A 24,576-nucleotide genomic window follows, 5' to 3' on the forward strand; every position below is an offset into this window, starting at 1 on the left:
CGTTGGAGAGCCAAGCCACAACATTTAGCAGCATCTGGTACTAGAAGGAGAGCATACAAATGGGCACAGATATCGGTACAACATAATTCAGCTGTCTACATTATACAAGATACAGCCATCGGCACAATAAAACTATCATTACCCATGATCTATACACTATTAGATTAACGCCTTCCCAACTCGTCACAGTGGAATATACAGCCGTGAATGCAATACACAATTGGCATTACAGCAATTTTCTGGATTGAGGGGTAAGTTTTAAAATAATGCTCACTAGAAAGCTCTCCTTCTGAGGCCTTGGCATCTTTTGGCATGTGATCTTCCTTTGGCTGCTTTGTGTCCACGCCAGACTGCTTCGTGTCTTCCCCAGACTGTTTTGTGTCTACCCCAGACTGTTTTGTGTCTATGCCAGGCTGCTTTGTGTTTTCCCCAGACTGTTTTGTGTTTACCCCAGACTGCTTTGTGTCTACGCCAGGCTGCTTTGTGTCCACGCCAGACTGCTTTGTGTCTACGCCAGACTGCTTTGTGTCTACGCCAGACTGCTTTGTGTCTACGCCAGGCTGCTTTGTGTCTACGCCAGGCTGCTTTGTGTCTACGCCAAGCTGCTTTGTGTCTACGCCAGGCTGCTTTGTGTCTTCCCCAGACTGCTTTGTGTCTACGCCAGACTGCTTTGTGTCTACGCCAGGCTGCTTTGTGTCTACGCCAGGCTGCTTTGTGTCTTCCCCAGACTGCTTTGTGTCTACGCCAGGCTGCTTTGTGTCTACGCCAGACTGCTTTGTGTCTACGCCAGACTGCTTTGCGTCTACGCCAGACTGCTTTGTGTCTTCCCCAGACTGCTTTGTGTCTACGCCAGACTGCTTTGTGTCTACGTCAGACTGCTTTGTGTCTACGCCAGACTGCTTTGTGTCTACGCCAGGCTGCTTTGTGTCTACACCAGGCTGTTTTGTGTCTTCCCCAGACTGCTTTGTGTCTACGCCAGACTGCTTTGTGTCTACGCCAGGCTGCTTTGTGTCTACGCCAGGCTGCTTTGTGTCTACGTCAGACTGCTTTGTGTCTACGCCAGGCTGTTTTGTGTCTACGCCAGACTGCTTTGTGTCTACCACAGACTGCTTCGTGTCTACCCCAGACTGCTTCGTGTCTTCCCCAGACTGCTTTGTGTCTACCCCAGACCGCTTTGTGTCTACGCCAGACTGCTTCGTGTCTACCCCAGACTGCTTCGTCTCTTCCTCTGGCTGCTTCGTGTCTACCCCAGACTGCTTCGTGTCTACCCCAGACTGCTTCGTCTCTTCCTCTGGCTGCTTCGTGTCTACCCCAGACTGCTTCGTGTCTACCCCAGACTGCTTCGTGTCTACCCCAGACTGCTTTGTGTCTACGCCAGACTGCTTCGTGTCTACCCCAGACTGCTTCGTGTCTACCCCAGACTGCTTCGTGTCTACCCCAGACTGCTTTGTGTCTACGCCAGACTGCTTTGTGTCTACCCCAGACTGCTTCGTCTCTTCCTCTGGCTGCTTCACGTCTTCCACTGCCTGCTTTGTGTCTTGGTCTGGCTGCTTAGTGTATTCCTCTGGCTGCTTCACGTCTTCCACTGCCTGCTTTGTGTCTTGGTCTGGCTGCTTAGTGTCTTCCCCTGGCTGCTTCGCGTCTTCTTCTGGCTGTTTCATGTCTTTCTTGGCTGTCGGCTCCTCTTCACCCTGCTCAGATCCTAGGAGTTGGGAAGACAGTTGTTATTGTTTTATATTTTTATTCTTTTATTGTTTCCCTTCTACGTGACTTTACCGAAAGAACCAAGAACATGAATCACTGCAGTCACGAAAGCTTTAAATCAAAATTTAAGACAGTTGCTAGTTTGTGGTATGGCCCCTCAATTCTGCTACAGCAGAGGATACAGACTAATAGCTGACTAATAACCCTTAAATACACTGTCTAGGCAAGTGCTGTTAGCGGGCACTTATGAAGGCCAGGACAGCACATGAGGGGATGGGTGGCCAACACCACGCCCGGCCACCTTCGTCTCTCCAAGTCTGATGTTTAGACACTGCACCTGGTACTCAATTAACGTGGAGTCAAAATCTTGGGCAGGCTCAGGACCGGTTCAAATATTCACCACTATTATTGGTCATGAGCTAAAATTAAACTTGGATCGCCAGGTTTGGAGCGCAGTGAACTAATCACCGCACTACCGCTCCCCAGAGGATGGGCACAGCAAGACTCCCACAGAGTACAGCGAGACACCCACAACATCAGCAGCAGAATAGAATGAATGAAATTGGTCAGGCATGGCAACACACATGCAATCCAGCACTGTGGAAGCAAGGGAGCATGGATATTAACAATTGAGACAAGGGTGTAAATAAGGATCTGTTGTGTGGTTAGGGTATTCTGGGAGTTAAGGCTTTTGTCAAGTTGTCAAGTGATATGAGAAGACTTGGGAAGGTGTTAAAACTGTGACATTTCACAGGCACAGCCCATTTATAAATGTCTCACACTCACCAGGTACCGTCCCCTCCGAGGTCCGTGCATCTTCAGGCCTCAGGGCTTCCTCAGCCTGCCTCTTGGCTTCTTCGCCTACCTTCTCTTCAACCTGTTCAGAGGCACGGACTGGGGCTGGAACGGAAGACACCGGGGTGATGAGTGAGGCCATTTCTAGTGTTAAAGTTTGAGGCGAACATTACAGCACGGTGGGCCAGTCAAAAAGTGAGCCGAACAGTCACATCCAATGCTGTGGTGCATTATCGTCGCATTCCAGCTGTGTTTTACTTTTGAGTTTTTAGCAGTTTTACTGTTATTATTCACAAGAATTTGTGATCTTAAAATTACATCGTAATGGGACACGGGTTTTGTATGGGATGGGATAAGTGTGCTTTATGAGTTACGTATTGGATTCTCATTTGGATGAGGAAAGTGTTATGTGTTTCAAGGGTCACTGCTGCAGTATTTATCAAGGGTTGAAGTGTAGAAGCCACTTAGACTGCAAACAGCATCCTTGGCAGGAAAATTTAATGTCAGAAATTTTGTTTTAATTCTCCCAACTATATTTTAATAATGCTATTGGTTCTAGATTGAAAGCTTTCGTAACTGCTAGGATCCATACTCTTTGGTTCTATTGGGTAATGTCACGTAGGTAAAAAATAAAATAACAAAAATCACGACGTTTCGGCCACAACACAAGCGGCCTTCATCAGGTGAAGGGACGAGACTGTCTGGAGGACAGCTCTGGAGTGAAAAAAGCCACGCTCAGATCATGACCTTTAAGCTGTGTGAGAAGAAACAAAGCGCCTTGACAAAGGAATTAGCATATAATTTAGCATTGAAATGGCTCATTGAAATAGCTAAGTTAAAGTATACACATCTGGAGAGGCACCCCTTGACAAAGGAATTAGCATAGAATTTAGCATTGAATAGCTGAGTGATTAGCTTGTAACTGGTCACAGAAATAGCTATGTTAAAGTCAGAGCATATACATTCACCTACTAGGTGCCTCAGTGAATGTATATGCTCTGACTTTAACATAGCTATTTCTGTGACCAATTACAAGCTAATCACTCAGCTATTTCAATGCTAAATTCTATGCTAATTCCTTTGTCAAGGGGTGCCTCTGCGGATGTGTATACTTTAACTTAGCTATTTCAATGAGCCATTTCAATGCTAAATTATATGCTAATTCCTTTGTCAAGGCGCTTTATTTCTTCTCACACAGCTTAAAAGTCGTGATCTGAGTGTGGCTTTTTTCACTCCAGCGCTGTCCTCCAGACAGTCTCGTCCCTTCACCTGATGAAGGCCGCTTGTGTTGTGGCCGAAACGTCGTTATTTTTGTTATTTTATTTTTTACCTACGTGACTTTACCCAATGCTATTGGTGTCATCATACAAATTCCTATACGGAACTCTCCCAGTGAGCACAGAACAACCCCGTGTCAGAACGGTCCTGGAAGATGACATTACACAGAACCGCTGCTAAAATCACTTCGATACAATTCTCGAAATGTTATGCATATGGCTCAACTAAAACTATCGGTGGCATGTAAATTCTCAGTAGTGGAACGAAACAATTATTTTAATTGAATTCAATAAAACAAGAGACTCATTGCAGGAGCAGCACAACTGTTGGACCCAAACCAGGTTCCTCTCACCAGGAGGCTCCTGCTCAGAGGTCTGGCTGCTGCCCGGTGTCGGAGTTTCCTCGATCTGGCTCTTGGTTTCATCGGGTGCCAGCTTCTCTTCACCCTGCTTCAGGCCGATGTCAACACCTGGGAGTTGAACGGTCACAAGAATGTGCGCCGTTAGTAATGGCAGAGTTTGAGAGCTTCAAAGTCTCCACACTTGAAAAATGCATTTGATCATCACGGGTGACTGTCTGGGATTGAGCCCAGGATCTTAGCAATGTTGGCTCAGTGCCTCTAGACATGCTCATTGGCTCTCTGAGCCATCTTGCCACTAACTTTAAGTTAAAATATGTCATTTATCCGACAGAGCTTGTACACAACACATTTACAAAACGATTCCTGGTTGAGTATGCAAGAGACTGATGGAAATGTATATGTTGTGATCCACATATAATAGATCAACAGATCAGCGAACATTGGGATCAGTGCCCATGAATTGGCTTAGTTTTTTTTTATTTTACCAGGTTAAGGCCCACTGAGGGTAAAAGGTCTTGTTCAGAAGCGACCTGGCCACAAATGATAGCTCAACGAAGTGGCTTATCACATCGAAATGTATCGCGGCCAAATACCCTCCGATCGAGTCTTCAGACAATACACTGACGTATCGGCATCGTGGGCGTGTACACTGGATGCGTGACCCTTCACAAACACCACTCACTTGCGTCTTTTCGTACTCTGGACCGGGTGATCCTGGATGTTGGTGCCACCATCTCCACCCGGGATTTCTTGGCTGCGGGACTGCGACTGCCCTGCTCTGATGTCATCAAAGACATTTGAGATATACGGGTATCTACATCGGTCTCCACAAAACTTTAAAATCTCATAGCTTAAAATAATTTCATTTACTCAGGAAACGAGTCGTAAAACTATTCTAGAATGGTGCGGCATCAGTAAGTTTGGCCAATTATTTTTTATGTTTTGTATGTGGGAGGAAAGCAGAGCACCCAGAGAAAACACAGTAGGACAGGATGATGCTCAGAGGGTCACACAGATGGATTCACAAGCCACTTTATAGCCCCCTTGCAGCCAAGTGGATTTGGAAGTTGAACAAATCTACACAATCCATCAAGCATTGCCTTTAAAGTGCTGGATCACAGTATCACCGTTACACCAACCTACAGGATTGCACTACTCCATGCATACGTGCAGCATCATCAATAGCCTGGAGTTAAAAGTTTCATTATGTTCAACAAATGATGGAAAAAATGTAAGGGATACTCTAAAATCAATTCCGAGGCTTTAGTTCATGAAAATTACTTTTTTAACCATTCACCAACGTTTTCTGTTCAATTGGACAAGTGTGAAGCTAGGGCTAGCATTCAGTCATGGTTATAGAAGTCATCAGTGTCACGTAACCATTTGCAAACAACACCCTATAGAGTCGCGTCATCTTGAAAACATTGCTCAAACAGGCCATCCTCCCGATATGCCGAACTAATAAAAATGTGATGGTTGCAGCTCTGGACTGTGCAGTGGATGGGGCAGCAGTCGACCAGAACTGTGCAATAGCCTCCAATGTTCTGGGCTCGTGTGTGATCTGGCATTGTTGCGCTGACGAGGAGGGTGTTTGCCATGTGAATGTCTGGGCGTATTCACCGAATATGGACTTTGAATTTCATCAGCATCTCAAAAAACGTTAAGCATATTGAGAAACATGCTTTTTCTTATCCTTAAAAAACTTTGTAAGCAGACCAAAAGTTATGCCATGAGAGCCACAAAAGGGATGATAAAAATTGCGTCACACAAACCAATCCGAACAATATCCAGTTGAGCGATTTTTTTTAAATAAGCAGACTAATTACACGTGTTATCAGCTTCGTAAAGCATTCCATATATGAATGCCAAATAGTGATTCATCTGCGAGGTTACATTTAAGATAGCGAGGAAAAACGTAAGTCGCAGGACGCAACGCCATTCCATGCAGTTTGAGACAGAAGGGAACTTCAAGACACACCCTTACCCTTTAACGGAACACTTAGAGTCGCGCTTCGTTGGCGTCCAGTGCGGCGCCGGCCCCTCTTGCCCCCTCTACATCCCGGCTGTCTCTCCACTTCCTCCTCCTCCTCATCCCTCGTTGCACCGCAAGGAACCTCTTTCTTGATTGTTGATGGCGCCGCCATTGCGTCTCCCTGCTCGCCAGCTTGCTCGTCTGGTGTGGCCGGGTTGGATTCCACCGTCACCCACACACTCGCTGTTCCCTCCATCTCTGTCGGTGCCTCGTCCTTTGCTGCCTCATGCTTTCCTCCTTCCTCCTGCCTCCCCTCCTTCTCCTTGGCTTTCCCTGCTGAAGATGGTGCAGTCATTGTTAAGAGCAGTGTAGCAGGTCTGTAATGCACTGATGGTTGCTAAATTGAAGCGAGACTGGTACTGTTGACATATACAGCAGCACTCATGATCACAAAACTTGGTTAAATGATCACCTTTTTCCCACCAGTGGAGATGTTTACTACACACTGCACCAGGTGCTCATTTGAGGCTGAGTTGACCGAGGAAAGACCCAGAACCAGTTCAGATAATCGTCACTGGTGTTGACCTCGAGCGGGAATCGAACCTAGGTGGCCAGGTTCCTAGTGCAGAGCGCTAACCGCTGCACTATTGCTCCCCTATAATGTAAACACAAACGCCGTGACACACAATTCATTTTTTTCAAACGCGAAATTCGACAAACATGAATTATTTTCTATTCTCACAACAATCTCGACCGGAGGATTCATGCCAGTTAACGATATCCATTTTGGGGAAGAGAGTAGAACAATGAAACTTCCAGAATAAACACCTCACTACAGATGTACACATCTTCACGCGTCCTGGCATAGACACTGCTCGAAGATGCCGGTGTAATCAACCGCATCAGGACATCAACAGGCCGAAGCCCACATCTCCTTCATGAATGGAAATTTCAAGACAAGCCACAAGTACGACTGTGGCCATGCAACCCAAACTGCGGACCATACAGTAAACCACTGTAGTCTGCGCTTCTTCAATGGAGGAATAGCAAAATTTTACCAACTCTCTCCTGATATTCTAAACTATTTAGGTCACTTACAGAGTCGACTGTGGGGTCGGAAAAAAAGCTCTCCATCAACAACAAGCTCCACTTGGTGAGAAGAAAGCTGAAATAGATCAGGCGATTCTGATGCCAGATAAGACTTCAAGAATAGCACTCCTCCTACTGTCACTATACAATCTGCTGCTGCGCTGTCGAGCATGCCACTATTACTACTATGAGCCAAGAATGTCTGTTTGTGTGTAATGCGCGTAATGTCACTCCACATGCCGCACCCCCCCCCCCCCCCCGATCATTAATATTCATGAGCAGGTGGATTTTTACACTCGCGCAAAAAGGTCCAGCGGAAGTAAAAAATGTTTTTGCAAATCTAATAAATAATTATACGCAACAAAGTGGATTTGGTGTCTTTATTTCTTCAAGCACTTGAGACAAAAGGTAAGTCTAATTTATGCTTCTACATTATGGTAAAATAGACATTTCATGGTGATTTTACAGATATTGTATCGAATTCAAATGTATTTCAACCCCAGTGACTGAAAGCAGGAGAATAAAGTATTAGAGCAGTGAATTTGAACAAATTAAAGGTCAAACTTGATTTGAAGCTTTCGTGACTGCAGGAATTACTCTTTGGTTCTTTCGGGAAAGTCACGGAGAAAGAAAATAAATTAAATAATAGAGTACGACGTTTCGATTGCAACACAAGCAACCGTCATCAGGTAGAACTACATTTGAGAGACAAAACACAGACACGGAGACACACAACAGACACACAGAGACCCAATGCCTGTGTCAAGGCCTTAAATAGAGAGGGGGGGGGGGTAGAGAGACAGGTGGGTTCTGCTGGTGGCTGCTGCTGGAGCAGAGAAATTAGCATGTAAATGAATCCATCAGTTATATACAGTGCTACAGTGAAATGAAGTGTGTTTTATGACGTAGTTTTGTGCAAGAAACACTGCCATTAATAGTGCTACAGTGAACTGTAGTGAAGTGTTTTATGACTTCGTTTTGTGGCAGATTCACTGCCATTAATACAGTGCTACAGTGAAATGCAGTGAAGTGTTTGATGACATACTTTTGTGCAAGATTCAGACATTAAATTTACACAAGATACAATTTATACTCTGCTCAATTTTTTTGTAAACATTACAGCTTCCATCCTAGGACGGACAAAGAAGCTAGTATATTCATAATATAATTCATCTGCTGCTATACAAGCCAACTAGTCTACAGCAAGTAATGTGTATCGTCACAAACTGCAAGCATGACATGTGTACTCACTTCCCACTCCTAATTGGTATGCATGTGGTCTATGGAGACTGGGTAAAAAGAGGGCTACTCTTAAGCAACAAATGGTGATGACATCACACATACAGTGATACCAAAATAAAGTGTAAAAGTTAAAATGTCAGGATGGAAATAAAAATCGAACTCTACCACCTCTGGACGTCTTGGTTGAAGTCCCCATTTCTTGGGAATCATCCCAAAGCAAACGCTTCAGAAGCTCACCTCTTGTAGAGGACGGCTGCCTTCCCGCCATCACTCTGCTTGGCGTTGCCTCGTCTTCTGTCAATGAAATCAGCGTTGTGGCTCTCTCGTCGCCGGCCCGCGTGTTTTCTGGGTCTGCATCATTGCTGCTTTGTGGCCGGACAGAACCCCCTTCCCGCTCAACCAAAACCTCAATTCCACCTTCGTGCGTTTCCAGTTCCACATTGCCAGCTGCTGTCCTTTCTTCTGTCATCTGCACTAGTGTCGTCATCTCGTCTTGTTCCTGGTCCTTCTTTCCAGTCACGCATTTCTTTACCTTTTCCTTTGCTGAATTTCCCTTTCCATGCCAATTCCTTTCCATGAGCAGACAAGCACCTTTTTTGTCTTGTTGTGGCACTTCATCCTCTGTTACCTCGTCCAGGGTTACCATGTTCTCCATGCTCAGGGGAAACCAGGTCTTCTCCGTGTTCTCAGCAGTCATTCCACCAACACCGCTGATCTGCTGCCCAAAAAATTATATATTTTTTGGAAAAGAGATCTAGATTCATTGCCATACTATGTGTTATGGTTCCATCAAGCAATCACCTGATGCACAAATTGCGCATAAAAGATTCGGCGGCCACAAATCACAAATCAACTACATTGTAAACACGCCTCTGCTGCTCTCTTCACTCCTTTAAAGGAGGAATGGACGAAATCCACTCTTCATCTGAACAGCAATTGAGTGGATAACAAATAAAAAAAATACATCTTTAATCTGCTGCTATTAATACATACGAAAGAAGAAACTACCAGTGATTTACTTAGGGTTTCCGGGATCTGGTGATTTATCGTATGTTATAAAATCAAGAATTGTTTTGTCTGTTATACAAAACATTGTCACATAGCGAATGTTACTCGGTTAACTTAACAAAAATACTTTCTTGAAAACATATGAAATAATATATAAATTTCATAATAATAAATGGAATAAATAAACTTTTACTAGTTCGTGTTGAAATACATTTTCCAGATAAAATTGGCAGCAGAGTGCTTGTCCTCATTTTCTGACAGCATGCTTGATTTAAGCATGGTGGTGGTGTCTGTGGTAGTGCTAGTGGCAATGGTATTGTTGGTGGTGCTAGCAGTATACACTAACATATCACCCCTTATGTGGCAGCGTACATTGTTCACATATGACATTTCCATAAAAAAAACTTTACAAATTTTCATAGATATAAAACATTTTTAGAATTAGATTTTATAGCTAGTCACACACTTAGAGCATGTAGGACCTTGATAAATGTAATAATCGAACATAACCCATTCGTAAACGTACAACTCGAGGGATGTTTAATGAGCCTAAGAATGTGTTTTATTTGATTAACCATTACATGCCTTTTGTTTTACTGCTAACATGAAGTCAACAAGGATGGTGGTGCCGTGGTGGTAGTGTTATCGGTGGTGATGCTAGTGGTGGCAATTGTATCGTTGGTGCTCGAGGAATACACGAAAAATCACCTCTTCTGTGGCCGCACATATTGCTGGAGTCTCTTCTCTCTCACGGATGTTACTCTTGGATGTCTGCTCGCTCAAATCCCCTGCATCACTCTTGGTATCTGAATCCTGCTTCACGTCTGTGTCTTTATTTGTACTTGAGTCCCTCTGATCATCTACACTTCTTGAATCCGATACTTTATTTGTGTCATCATTTTTCTCTGCAAACGAATCTCTCTTATCATCTCCATTTCTTGAAGCTGAGCCTTTCTTGGTGTACACGTATTTTTTTGTATCGTAATCCCTCCAATCTACACTTCTTGTATCCGAGATTTTCTTGGTGTCAGAGTCTTTCTTTGTATCCGAATCCCTCTTATCCGTACTTCTTCTATCTGAGACTTTCTTAGTGTCAGCAGCTCTCTCCGCACATGAATTCATCTTTGCAGCCGTACTTCTTGTATTTGAGATTTTCTTGGTGTCACCGTATTTATTTGTACCGGAATCCATCTTATAATCCGTACGTCTTGTATCCGAGACTTTATTTGTGTTTGCATACCAATCCCACTTACTAGCTACGCTTTTTGAATTAGAGCCTTTCTTGGTGTACATGTATTTTTTGCTATTGTAATCCCTCCAATCTACACTTCTTGTATCCGAGACTTTCATGGTGTCAGCATCTTTCTTTGTAGCTGAACCCTGATTATCATCCGTACTTCTTCTATCTGAGACGTTCTTGGTGTCAGCAGCTCTCTCCGCACATGAATTCATCTTTGCATCTGTACTTCTTGTATTTGATATTTTCTTGATGTCACCGTATTTATTTGTGCCGGAATCCATCTTATCACCCGTACGTCTTGTATCTGAGACTTTATTTGTGTTTGCATACCAATCCCACCTACTAGCAACGCTTTTTGAATTAGAGCCTTTCTTGGTGTACATGTATTTTTTTGTATCGGAATCCCTCTTATCTACACATCTTGTATCCGAGACTTTCATGGTGTCCTTTTTTGTCTTTGAGTCTCCCTCAATGATTCTGCCTCTCCTCTTATCCAGGTCTTTCATGGCACCCGGCCCTCCCTTCGTATGAAGGTCCCTATTACTAATTGCATCTCGCTTTGCATCTCTCTCAGATTCTTTGAAGCATTCTGTCCTGGAGAACTGCGGTGGGGAGAAAAAACAAATAATTTAGCACCATAAAACGGCCTGTATGAACATTCACTTAATTATCAATTTGCCAAAGGAAACTTAACAAATGTGGCGCAGTCATGCAGAACTGTTTGGGATGGTTCTACTGATACTCTTAGGACACTTCAATGCCTTGTTTAGTTTGGTCAAAGACCTTCAACGGTAAATATGAACAATTTTAGACGCAGGCATTCCTCGACTTACGAACACTCCAACTTATGAATTTGGTTCCATGAGATTTTTTTACATCGACTTGTAAAAGTGAACTCGCACTTGGGAACTGAACCACGGAATTATTTTGTTCAGAAGAGCGATCCTCCGCGAGATGTAATGGGTCTCAGCCTCCCATTGGAAATGAATGTGTGCAGTCTTGCCCCCATGTGTATGTCTGTGTGGGGGGAGCGGTAGTGCAACGGTTAGCGCTTTGCAATTCCAACCAAGTGACCCGACTTCGATTCTCGCTTACGATCAACACTAGTGACAATTATCTGAATAGGTCCTGAACATCCCCTGTTTGACTCAGCCTCAAATGAGTACCTGGTGCGGTGTGTAAACATCGCTAGTGAGAAGTCAAAGGCGGCCAGGCGTGGTGCTGGCCGGCCACCCACTGCTCGTATTCCGCCGGCCTTCATAGGCGCTACTTGCTAAGTGCACTCGGACCAACAGTCTGTTAAGGCTACACGGAGGACCGTTTGTGTGTGAGCGCGTGCCGCCATGTGTGTGTGCAATTGTGGGTGACTCATATAAGACTGAGCACTCTCCAGGGGTCGACTCGGTGGTGCTGGGACATTATTTCGGTGAGGAGTCTTTGTGCAGCATTTTGGTCCAAAGCAGTAGGCATAGGATTTATCGAGGTGGGTGATCTTTTTACCGAGGGAGGGTAAAAACATTTCAGCAATTGTGGGCACACCATATCCCAGGCTCATATTTCTTTTGATTCCATCAGATCCGGGACATCATAACCAAAGTCCCAGACAAAAACCTGGATCTTATTTTCCCCACCCAATTTTAGACTCGTTGGGGGGAAAAGAAGGAAAGATACTAATTGTCAGAAACATTAATGAAGAGAGAATGTGGGTAAGACCCAAAACTAGAAATCTCTGGGAAAGGTTTACGGCACACGACATTCCTCCTAGGAAGTGGACCCAGATATGGCGGGGGCCCAAGCTACAGGCCCCAGGTCACTTTCATCAAAACCCATCCAGTTTAAGTTCATCCAGGGGACCTATGTGACAGGGCAGCTAAATTCACTAATTCCTCCCCCAAATGCTCTAGATCCCCTACGGGCACAGCACAGACAGACTCGCATGCCTTTTGGACATGCCTTTTGGACATGCCTTGATATCCCTCGATTTTACTAGCATATTATGAACTACTTTAACCGTATTTCTGACATGGTGGTGAACCGTTCAGTTGACTCAACCCTATTGGGGTTAAGACCTAAAGGATTAACAAAGTACCAGCACGCTCGACCCCAAACCTTCTACATAGCAGTGAGGAAACTATTCTCACCACTTGGGGACTGTGGCATAGAACTCTCCTCTCCCTAGTGGGAATGGAACATCTTAGCTATAAGTCAAAAGGGAAGGAAAGGGAATATAAGGCCATGCGGACCCGTTTTTGCTGAACCCAGCATGAATAACTGTGAAATTGTGGCCCGGAAAGGGAAAGGAGAGTTGGGGTAGACTCCGGACACGACGCCAACCTCTCTTTCACATAGTGCTCGTTAAAATAAAATGTAAAAAAATATCAGGTTTATGTTATTTTAGTTTGGGTCTTGTTTGGTTACATTATTTCATCTCCTCCCCGCGTCCTTGCCATTTTTCCCTATTCCTTTTCCTCCCCCTTGAAATACTTTTTCCCCGATCGTTTCCCCTGCCATAGGAGGGTGCCGAACCCAGGTGCTCTCGTCTTTTCCCTAATCACGAGGGTGTAGTTACTTGCTATATAGCAGTCACACATCTGTTACAAGCTGTCTCGCCCTTCCCTGCGATATTGCTACTGTATCCTTGGCTCTTGGTTGGCATTGTGCTTCCTAGAATTGGGGGGGGGGGCGGTGGGGAGTGGGGGAGCGAGGACCCAAATATTGGGTTCAGGAGGTCCAGGAGGGGATATTTTTGGTCAACTTCCAGTGATATCCAAAGTGTAGCACTAGGGCAGGAGTGTCAATTGGACAGCGGGCCAGTTTGGATTGAAATGCACCTCCCGCAGGCCACACAGTTGGGCCTATGAAAATGAAAAGCAAAATATGGTATTAATTTACCAGTTCAAAATCTGAAAGCGTGGAAAAAGAGAGTTGATTTCTTTTTTTGCAGCTAGGCACACCAAATCCCCAATCTCAATGTCTGGTTTAAATTCAGGTTGCATTTAGGTAGAAGATTTAAAATAAATATACATCATTCATACAAATTTAAACACGTGGCGGGCCGGAAGAAGGGGCTTGGGGGGGGCTGGGTCCAGCCCGTGGGTCGTGTGTTTGACACCCTTGCTCTAGCGTGAGACCAGTGAGTCAGGTGGGCGGGTTTCTTATCTAACTCAGAGGACACTCTACTCAGGGCGATACAATCATAGAACATATAGCTCTGAAACACGAAACAATGCAACGCCGACATTCTTTACAATTTGAAGTACACTAACCAGGCCCGGTTTGGTCGATGGGGTAATGTGGGGGGGCGGGGGGGTACAAGAAGACCCGTCCGAACCATTTCAACCAAGTGATATACAATTGTAGATCTAACTTCACAGCCATAATCGTACACGAACTTTACTTGTCCGATACGGTATAAATGACTGGGGGGGAGGCAGTGGTGAAAATGTGGTTGTCAGGATGTAGGGGGCCGGAAGTGTATGTGCAAGGGGGAATTAATGAACATTCATGGCCGTCGGTTAAGCAGTTTTTGAGATGTCCAATAGCGGTGGGCCAGAAAATTATAACAATCAGAAAATTACAACAAATGTGAGACATAGGCTTTAACGTGAGACACAGCTAATCAGCACTCTTGGCTAACCAAAGCATCACCGATATATGCAGTAATGTGCAGACGACCATTACCTTGTCCTTAATGGAACTTGAAGTCTCTCTTCTCCCCTTACCGCTGCTCAAGATCTGGGCAGGAGCAGTGACACACATGGTAAGAAATTTGGTAAAATTTTCAATGCTATATCTTGGGTTGGTGATGTGGTGGACTCATACATAAGGTTTTTTTGGGTTAGATCACATAAATGTGTCGTTAAACCCGCCACCACCCGACAGAGCCAACTAGTAAGGGTTGTCACGTAAACAAAACATGCCAATTTGTCACTAGTACAGCAACATTGGTGTGTTGGAGAGCCAAGCCACAACATTTACAATCTGAGTGCGACGTTTCGCCAGTAATTACAACTAACTTCATCAGACGGCAGCCAGATTTTTAGAGAAGTCCACCTGTTTCAGTCTTTATATAAAGGCGTAGATGTGGTGACCACACTTCTGCGCTCTTGAGTCAACGTACATTATGCATTTTAACACGTAGGCTTTTGCGACCAATATTATTCATAATAAAGGTTTTTGGAAGTACATTATGCATGCGAATTATGCGAACCCATTGATCTTGTCCTTCCTGTCCATTGTCTATATTAAAATAGCCTTACCAATGGTAATCCCTATTGAAGTATGGCAGGCTGTATAGGCATGCATTTAAATAATGTATTATTTGATGATCCTCTTCCATGCAGCAACTAAGTCGGTTGCTATCCAAAAGGTTAAAAATAATTTTAATTTTTTTCAATTTCGATAGATTCTCTAATTAATCTTGCTCAGTAGTAGCTAGTTTTGCACATAATTTCAACGTTATCAATATCAATTGAGTGTCCTTGTTGGCATGCGTGTTCTGCTACAGCGGACAGTTGTATTTGGGAGTATTTAATATTTCTTTGGTGTTCTTTTAGTCTTGCGCAGATCATTCGTCCTGTTTGCCCAACATAGCATTTGCCTCAAGCGCAGTTAATCCGTAACACACCTTCTGTTGGTAGCTTCGGTAATACATCTTTTGTACCAGATATTAATTTCTGCATTTTATGTACCGTGCCAAATCTGACTCGGATGTTTTGTTTTTCCAAACATCTCGCTAGTCTATCAGTTACTCCCGCGATGTATGGTATTTTGATCATTTTAATTAATGGGCAGTTTCAATGCTCGTGTTATTTGATTTGGTTTTAGCATTCAATGTCCTGTTGATTTTTGTGCATGGTAATGGTGTGACTGCATTCAGACAGGCGTCAGTGTTTCGGTAAATGCCGTGTTATTTCACCATTTCTACCCCGTCCGAGCAAAATACCCAGAAATGGTAGAGTTCTGTCAGCTTCCACTTCCGTGGTGAACAGGATGGATGGGTTTTACGAGTTGAGATGATTTAGAAATTCGTTAAATGTATCTTTGCCGTGTGGCCAGACCACCAATGTGTCATCCACATATCTAAACCAAGCAGAGGGCTTTCGTGTGCTTGAAGTCATTGCTTGTTTCAAAATCTGCCATGTACAAATTCGCTATCACAGGAGACAAAGGAATTTCCTTTTGTTTATAGAAGTCACTTTTCCACAAGAAATAGTTGTTCGAATTGGCATGGTCTGTGTACGTGACAACCCTTATGAGTTGGCTGTGTTGGGAGGTGGCAAGTTTAACGACATTCATATATTTACACCATCTAACCTAACAAAAACCTCAATTATGGATGATATTGGTCATGAAGTGTAACAATGTGGTGGACTGAAAATTAACACAGCAGACACATGACAAATATACTTGATTTGAAGCTTTCGTGACCGCAGGAATCCACTCTACAGTTCTTTCGGTAAAGTCACGCAGGTAGAAATAAACTAAAATAAATCACGACGTTTCGGAGGCAACACAAGCCCCCGTCATCAGGTGAGAAGTGGCGAGACAACCGTTTAAGCAAGGGTTTATATACGTTTGAGAAGGAGCTTATATATGTTTGAGAAGGATTAGCAAGTCAAAGAGAATATGTAAAAGGAGCTCAGGAACGAGTTTTTTTAACGTGTGGATCTGGTTTCTTTTTTGACAAGCTGTTGAATTTAGCAATAAGGTTAACCTTACATTTGGAGGACATTGTTCCGTTAAAAAGCTAGATGTCAACAAGATCGTTATCAATCAGAGTAACGGCACAATTTCCGATAGCTTGAAATCTGTGCGAGCTAAAGGGCTGAACTTTGCTGTCACCACCAAACACATCCCAGTGGATGATATACTTGCCGAGGTTGATGTAGCCCTCAAAGGTTTGGGACATCCCAGCAGACGTGGCAAGATCTGAAATCGCCACCATCCTTAAAAATGCGAAGAAACCTATCAGTAACATCAGCAAGAACGAGCGCTCTGAACTCACTCAACTGAAAAAGAGAGATAACATTGTCATCCTCTCAGCCGACAAGGGCAATGCTACTGTCATCATGGAGAAAAACCACATACAACAAAATCCAGGACCTTCTAAATTATGGCAGCTATACCAAAATCAACAAAGATCCTACCAATCGCCTGGCTCCAAAAACCAACACTATCATCACTAACTCGACTTCTCTAATCGAACCAATCAAGCAGGTCTCCCTAAAACCTTCGGCTGCTAGACCACCCAGATTCTATGGTCTTCCAAAAATCCATAAAGGTACTCCACTTTGTCCCATCATTTCCACCATCAACTCACCTACCTACAAACTAGCCCTATTTCAGTCTGAGACCTTGCGTCCATTCACTGGCAAGACTACCTCAGCAGTACTTAACTCAGCTCACTTGGTTTCTCTAATCAAGGGCATCTCACTGTCTCCAGATGATTTACTTGTCAGCTTTGATGTGATCTCACTGTTGACCAAGGTTCCTGTACCTGACCCCTTACCAATAATTGAAGACTTGGTCCAACATGGACTGAATGCTGATGTTCCACCTTTGGTGAGGCACTGCCTTACCAACACTTACTTCACCTGGAATAGCACGTTCTACAAATAAAATGAAGGTACCCCCATGGGCTCCCCCTCATCACCAGTGGTAGCAAATGTTTTCATGGAGAAATTTGAAAGAGATGCCATCCAGACATTCGCCCTGCGCCCTTCCTTGTGGAAGAGATATGTTGATGACACTTTCGTCATTTGGCCACATGGCATGCCAGCACTGAACCAATTTCTCAACTACATCAATTCCATACACCCATCCATCAAATTCACCATGGAAGTGGAGAATGATGGTAAGCCACCATTCCTGGATGTTCTGATTGAGAAGAGACCTGATGGCTTGTTGGGACATTGTGTCTACAGGAAAGCCACCCACACAGATTCCTATCTAAAGCCTGACAAAACCACCACCATACATAGCAGTTGTTACCAAAAAAGATTTCCAAAATCTTAAACAAACACAAGATCCAGGTCCGATTCAATACAGTACACAAAATCTGTGATCTGATCCCATCTGTGAAGGAGGTCATTCCTGACATGCAATACCCTGGAGTCTAAAAACGGAGTTGTACCTGCGGTCGCAGCTACATTGGGAAAACGAAACGACATGTCTCGGACCAGGTTTGCGAACACAAGGCAGATCTGAAACACGGCAGAACCAACACCTCTGCCATAGCCGACCATTGTTATAACGAGGTGGGCTCGCACAATATCGTTTTTTCCGAGACCAAGGTACTCTGCAAACCTTCGGGCTACCATCAAAGATTTGTCCATGAAGCTATCCAGATATATAAACAGAGACAACTTCAACCGAGAAGATGGGTATAAGCTGAACAACCACTGGAAGGATGTCATTAACCAGGTTAGTCCGAACTCGCTGTGATCCTCTCACAGCCCAGCAGACAGCACTGTTGCTCCAGCAGACAAGCGGCTGCTTCTGCATCCCCCACAGCACAGTAGACAACTCGGCCGCCTTTGTTCAGTCTACCGGCGTGACTTTACCGTAGTTCATCAACGTTAACATGCGACTCTCTTTCCCTAAGCTCGCTCTCTCTTACGAGCCTTAGTCGTTGATGGAAGCTCATTAACTTTGCACTATAATTCCAACATGCGAATAACTTATTTCCCTAAGCCCTTTCTACATATTCTCCTGTCTTATGCGTTGACGGAAGCTCATTAACTTTGTACGAAAATCCAACTTGCCAATAACCTATTCCCCTAAACTCGTTCGTTCCCCGAGCTCTTTTTACATATTCTCTTTGACTTGCAAATCCTTCTCAAAAGTATACAAGCTCCTTCTCAAACGTATATAAACCCTTGCTTAGATGGTTGTCTCGCCACTTCTCACCTGATGACAGGGGCTTGTGTTGCGCCCGAAACGTCGCAATTTATTTTATTTTATTTCTACCTGCGTGACTTTACCGAAAGAACCGAAGAGTAATCTCCATTTCTGTTTTAAATATAAACAATGACAGTCAGACCATGATCTCTGACTGGTAGGAAATCACTTCCTCTAATTTATTAACATGAATTACCCTGATACACATATAATCTGCAGAGATATTAATCTATACAATCTGTAAGTGGCATAAAACCTTGTCATAAAAGTTCACCCACCTGATAAGATAGTCACATTTATAAATGTGTTATTTATACTCGCCAATGTATTAGAACCTCCGATTAGCACAGATGGCTACATACAGTGTGAAAGAAGTTCATTCATACATAAATGATCAAATTATGACAAAGCTCACAGAAGGCTTAAGAATTTTCATGACCAAATTTCACACCAACATACTTTTTCTCAAATTACTTTGCGCTTCATCGGAAATTGATTGGGCTGCATCAGCTGACTGTACTTTAAATACCCACCATGAGAATGGTCTTGCACCTGAATGTGGATCTGAACATGGGGTCGGCAGTATAGATGGTCGGGGGAGGAGGCAGACATGCAGTGACCGCCATTCAGTGGATGACTTGACTTTTTAAACAAAGGCATGAGTTTCTGGAGCACAGATCATGTGAAAAGGAGTTGCATTAGTTGAGCAGATAGTTAGATGGGAGCAAGTCGATGGAGAATCTTGAAGATAGCGGGATAAATCTCGTCGTTTTTTCGGGATTTAATTGGGAGTCTGCGGGGGTCTCCGAGGACTGGGATAAAGTGGTGTAGTTTGTGGGTACGGATGAGAAGTCTGATGACAGTATTTACAATCTTTACAAGTTTGGAAGCAATGGATTTGGGAAGGCCATAGGAGAGTTGGAGAAGTCGAGATGTGATGAAAGCTAGGATAAGGAACTGAGCTGCAGATTGGGAACTGCTTTTTGTGTTTAGTGTATTGTCCTTCCCCCGCACCTCCGATTAGCACGGTTGGCTACGTACAGTGCGAAAGAAGTTCAACATACATGTGGAAGACATTGTGTAGGAGGTAGGACATATTAGAGGAACGTTGGAAGGGGAATAAGCTTAAGATCACTTATGATTCCTGAATTATGTAGTCTTTCAAATGTGATATCAGAATTGAGGTGGCATGTTTTAACAGGAATATTTACGGCTTTTGCTGATGAGTATAGCCTCGAATAGAGGGAGCTCAAGACTCTTTAATGCCGACCACACGTGTTAGGTCAGGTGGGAGTACTCACACTTTACCGTACCGCACGCGATCTATCGATCGAATAGTTGTGGTGTTCCCCATTTATACTATTGGGTAACGGAGGCAGGGGGATATTAATAAACTTTCCCAATCGTTTCAAGTGTTGCGCCAGAAGTTCGAATTGAACCGGCGGAACCTCTGGATTGCTGCTCATTGTGCTAACCATTACACCACCAGAGCTTGTAGTTGATTTTAATCATGTTGTAACATGCACATCCATTACCTTTTCACAGCTCCTCTCCCAGCTTGTGCTTCTTGGGGAGCCCACAGTCATCTCTCTGCTCCTGTTGGAGCTTCTTGACCTCTTCATATCTCGACTTTTGTTGAAGCCCTGCTGTGTCTCCTTGCTCCAGCTACTGCTCCGGCTCCTGCTCCTGCTCCGGCTCCGGCTCCTTTTTCGGCCACTGGGTTGCTCCCTGCTCCTGTTCCAGCCATCGGGACACTCCCTGCTACTGCTCCTTCTCCAGTCACCGGGACGCTCCCTGCTAGTGCTCCTGTTCCAGCCACCGGGACGCTCCCTGCTAGTGCTCCTGTTCCAGCCACCGGGACGCTCCCTGCTAGTGCTCCTGTTCCAGCCACCGGGACGCTCCCTGCTACTGCTCCTGTTCCAGCCACCGGGACGCTCCCTGCTAGTGCTCCTTTTCCAGTCACCGGGATGCTCCCTGCTAGTGCTCCTGCCCAGGTCCTGTTTGCTCCTGAAAAACAATAGCCGTTTTATTGTGTAGTACATGAATAGCATCTGGAAATGAAGCTGGTGACATGTTTGAGGCTATCAGGATGTTTTGACTGCAGAAAAGAGAATGTCATCATCTGAAATTTTCTCACCAGTGGAGTAGAATTAAGTGTACAGAACCTGTTCAACCGTCATGTGCTAAGAAGGGCCATTGGCCAAAACATAGGCTATTATATATTTATTTATTTCAGTTGGGCAGTGTTATTTACTAACGTGTTGAATTTCTGTTGAACTATGGCCCACCTCGATGGGTTCTGCGCTCACTTAAGTCCATTGTGATGGGTACATTTTAGGCTGATGAGGGCTACCATTTTTTTTGCTGTAGTCCAAACACCAAATAAAAAATCATGTTTAGTTTTATAAAGTTGTTCATGCAAACTGTACCTCACGATCGTTGAGGAATCAGACAACCTGGAAGGTAGACAGGTGGTAAACCAGCGCCAAAAATTGACTTAGCTCTGCAGTCCTCTATATATTAAGATGTTTTCAGCCAATTCATGAGTGTATATACTTGTACTATAATTTACTGACACTGAAAATGTCATGCAATCAATACAAAAAGTATCTCAAGGTCAACATAAACCAGCTATTATGAATTCTAAATATATTTACTGTGAAAGTGATTTATATAGGATTTTTAAATGGCCCATTTGGAATAACACCGAAGGCTGGCATTATGGCAAACTGTATGGCTCACAGTTGAAAGGTCAAATCTCAGCTGGCGTGGTAAACTCAATCCATCATCACTGCTCCAGAGCCCACAAATGAAGTACCCCATTGTCTGAAGTGAACAGTGAGTCACACAAATTAAGTGACTTGTCAATTTAAAAGTTATATCATTCAGGCACTCCAGACGTGTGAATGAAAGTCAATTTAAGGTACTTTTTTCTCAACAAAACTCTTGTTGAATGACCCAGAACTCGCAGATTAATAAATAAATAAACATAAAAAATAGCCATTTCATATATGGGTTGTGTCTTCCATTTCACAGCCAATCCGAAAACATGCCTACGTATACATGTGGAGGAGAGTGGTGGTGCTGTGGTCAGTGCACTGCTCTCTGAGCCCAGCAACATGAGTTGGATTCCAATAAATAACTAATTTTGATAGTGAATAAAATCTGACCTAGTCCAGGATCCCTCCACCATCCCCCTTCACCAATCTGCACTGAGTAATGAAATTTGGTCAAACAATCCCGATGAACAACATGGCGTGGGGAAGGCCTTCCTCCAGCAGTGGATTAAGGGCCTGTAAATAAAGTTATATAAAGATGGGTTGACTCCCCCCCCCCCCCCCCCAGTGGTAGTAGCATCTCCCTATATGAACAGAAAAAAAACTAAAAATGTGTAGTGACTTGTATGGAGTCACTATGGTGTTTAGCGCCAGCTACTGTCACAAGAATGGAACTGTACGTCTTGAGTCTCTCTCTGGCACCAGAGTGGATATGGCATGGAAGCGGGCCCTAGGGGGCATAGTTCTGGTGAGGGTCGTAGAGAGAGCAAGTGAGGACGTGATACTCTGTGTGAACCCGAGAGGCCACGTGGCCGGGGCAGTGTAGCGAGGGGGCCCAAAAGGGGGCTCGAGGGACAACGTAATATGTCCTAGAGCCTTCTAGTAGGATCTAAAAGGGGGCGTAGCCGAGGGCGGAGCGAGGCCACGCTCGGGTGCATAAAAGGGAAGTCCCGAGAGCGAGCGAGGCTCTTTTGTTAGAATGGAACCCGTCGGTGCTACGTCTCTTCGATCCTCGGTCTTCGATGTTACGCTCAGCATCGTGGGTCAGGCAGTGCTACTGACTGACCCGGTTATGTAGTTACCTCATTGTGGTCTAGTTAACCATGTAGTTATCGCCTAGATGTAGAACCAGTGTACGTTTATGTAGTTAGCCCTATTGGGGTGCTGTAATAAACGTGTTGCTTCCAACTCCAGTATGTGCCTCCGTACAACACACTACAAATCCATGAAGAATAACGGCCAATAGGGTGGTAGTCGTCTCCGATGATGGCCCTGAACAGTTGTGGAAATTATTTTTTTTCCCATGGCAGGGGCCAAAGGGTAATTTCATATACTTACATGGCATTGCGGCACTCCTGAACAAACCTTAAAAGAAACAAAGAAAGGAGGCATATCGTAAGTTCAGGCACTGTTTCCTAGGTGACTGGCAATGTTGACATTCACTCCTTTTGTAATACAAAGCCAGGAGGGACGTGATGCAGCAGTTGACACGCTGTGCTATGAACTTGACGACATGAGTTCAACTCCTGGTCTTGCCTAAAATTTCTGGCGAGTGATATATGAATAAGTCCTATGCACCCCCCCCCCACCACCCCTCCATCAACCTGCACTAACCGACATGATAAAACAAAACCTCATGACCAATATGGCACGGGAAGGCCTTCATCCAGCAGTGGAATGAAAAAGGGCTGTACATAACACAGAATGCCCAACCATTGTCAGTTGTCTTATCCGACCTCTCAAAACTCCACGTGCGTCTCACGACAGCGGTGTGAAAGTTATCTACGTGGGCTTTCAGCAGCCAGCCCACGCCGTAACTCGGCATCTTGAAAAGTAGATGCTTTTAGATATCATATGAATCCAAATCTCATTGTGAATTTAAAGTCGAGTGGCATTCGTAACACAATGTATTTAAAACTAAAGCAAAATATTACGAGACTTAAGGTATGCAGTTCACCGTGTTTGACATAAATGTTTGGCCAATACAAAGAGTGCATGCACTCATCAACTTAATTTCACCAGTTGCAAAAGCCCATTTAGACTAAAGGTCTCATTCTCAAGTAAGTTTCAGGTCACAAACGACCATTCCATATTTAATTTATGCAGCGACAAAATTCAACCGCCATCTTGAGATGAAACGTCACAAAACATTCAACAATGGTATAAGAAGATGTATTTCGGATATACGCATGCAGAAAAGTTCAAAAGCACATTAGGAGTGACCACTCACCGATTGGAAAACAAAAACGAGTAATTTCTGTGTCGTTCTGAATCCTTGTGAGCTTTCAATTCCTGTCGAGGGGAAGATGGGGAGGATAACGAATCGAATGCGTTTTAATAGTTTACAAAGGCAAGGCATGAAGGGTGTTTTGATATTAGTCCTTTCATGAATCTGATTTACAATGTGGTCCATTACTAATCGCAGATTAACCTCTCAAGAGGCCAACTGCACCCGCAACAGTGCAGTGTGAAACTGTCTTCTGTTGATTACCAAAGCCAAAGTAGTCTTTCTTTGGATCTTCGGACAATTTTGCTGGGTGCATTGACAAATTTCCGGTAGAAAACCTACATGCTGGAGCTTACATTATTCAAACTCTGCTCTACATATAGCCTACTAGCTTTACTACCCGGCTTCGCCCGGGACTTGGATTCTTGTCTTGGATTAATACACAGCCAACGCGGAGGGTGGGGGTGCGTGACGTCAGCAGGCACACTGCGTAACGCTTCCGCATGCGACGTCACCGCTCACTTGCCGTGCAAAATATATCCATTATTGCGCCCCCCCCCGCCCCAAAATACAAAAGTTATTTTTATACTTTTTGCATTGTGTACAGTCTGGAAGCTACCCACATGCCAAATTTCAAGTTTGTTGCATGTCGGGAAGTATGCTAAACATTTCAGACACATTCACACATTTCCATTTTATATATAACTAGCTTTACTACGCGGCTTGGCCCGGGACTTGGATTCACCACGCCCGGCCGCCTTCGTCTCCCCAGTGGCAATGTTCACACACCACACCAGTTACTCGTTTGAGGCTGAGTCGACCTAGGGAAGGCCCAGGACCGGCTCAAATAATCGTCACCGGTGGTGGCCGTGAGCGGGAATCGAACTCGGGTCGCCGGGTTTGTAGCGCAGCGCGCTAAGCACTGCGCATGCGCGGGTCACATGGCAAATGTGACGTCACAGCTCACTTGCCGTGCAAAAA

At 44.3% G+C, this 24,576-nt stretch overlaps 1 protein-coding gene across 3 annotated transcripts in view; it reads right to left on the reverse strand.

Moving 5' to 3' along the window:
• LOC116939006 (uncharacterized) overlaps positions 1-24,576 on the reverse strand; it is a 38,300-nt gene that overhangs the window by 7,963 nt on the left and 5,761 nt on the right. The window contains exons 3-13 of one of the 3 annotated variants that reach the window (XM_076061155.1): positions 23,599-23,660; positions 22,707-22,733; positions 20,127-20,598; positions 14,371-14,424; positions 10,158-11,291; positions 8,679-9,159; positions 6,123-6,443; positions 4,821-4,916; positions 4,130-4,246; positions 2,491-2,604; positions 275-1,702 (exon numbers count right to left, since the gene is read on the reverse strand). In XM_076061155.1, coding sequence (XP_075917270.1) covers positions 275-1,702; positions 2,491-2,604; positions 4,130-4,246; positions 4,821-4,916; positions 6,123-6,443; positions 8,679-9,159; positions 10,158-11,291; positions 14,371-14,424; positions 20,127-20,598; positions 22,707-22,733; positions 23,599-23,660 — 4,306 coding nt within the window. Of the gene's footprint in view, positions 1-274; positions 1,703-2,490; positions 2,605-4,129; positions 4,247-4,820; positions 4,917-6,122; positions 6,447-8,678; positions 9,160-10,157; positions 11,292-14,370; positions 14,425-20,126; positions 20,599-22,706; positions 22,734-23,598; positions 23,661-24,576 lie in introns of all 3 variants that reach the window. The other 2 variants (XM_032946842.2, XM_032946843.2) reach the window with 2 other exon arrangements.

Source organism: Petromyzon marinus, chromosome 5 (assembly GCF_048934315.1).
Source record: "Petromyzon marinus isolate PM22_M1 ecotype Great Lakes invasive population chromosome 5, UKy_Petmar_22M1.pri1.0, whole genome shotgun sequence".
Lineage (NCBI taxonomy): Eukaryota > Metazoa > Chordata > Hyperoartia > Petromyzontiformes > Petromyzontidae > Petromyzon > Petromyzon marinus.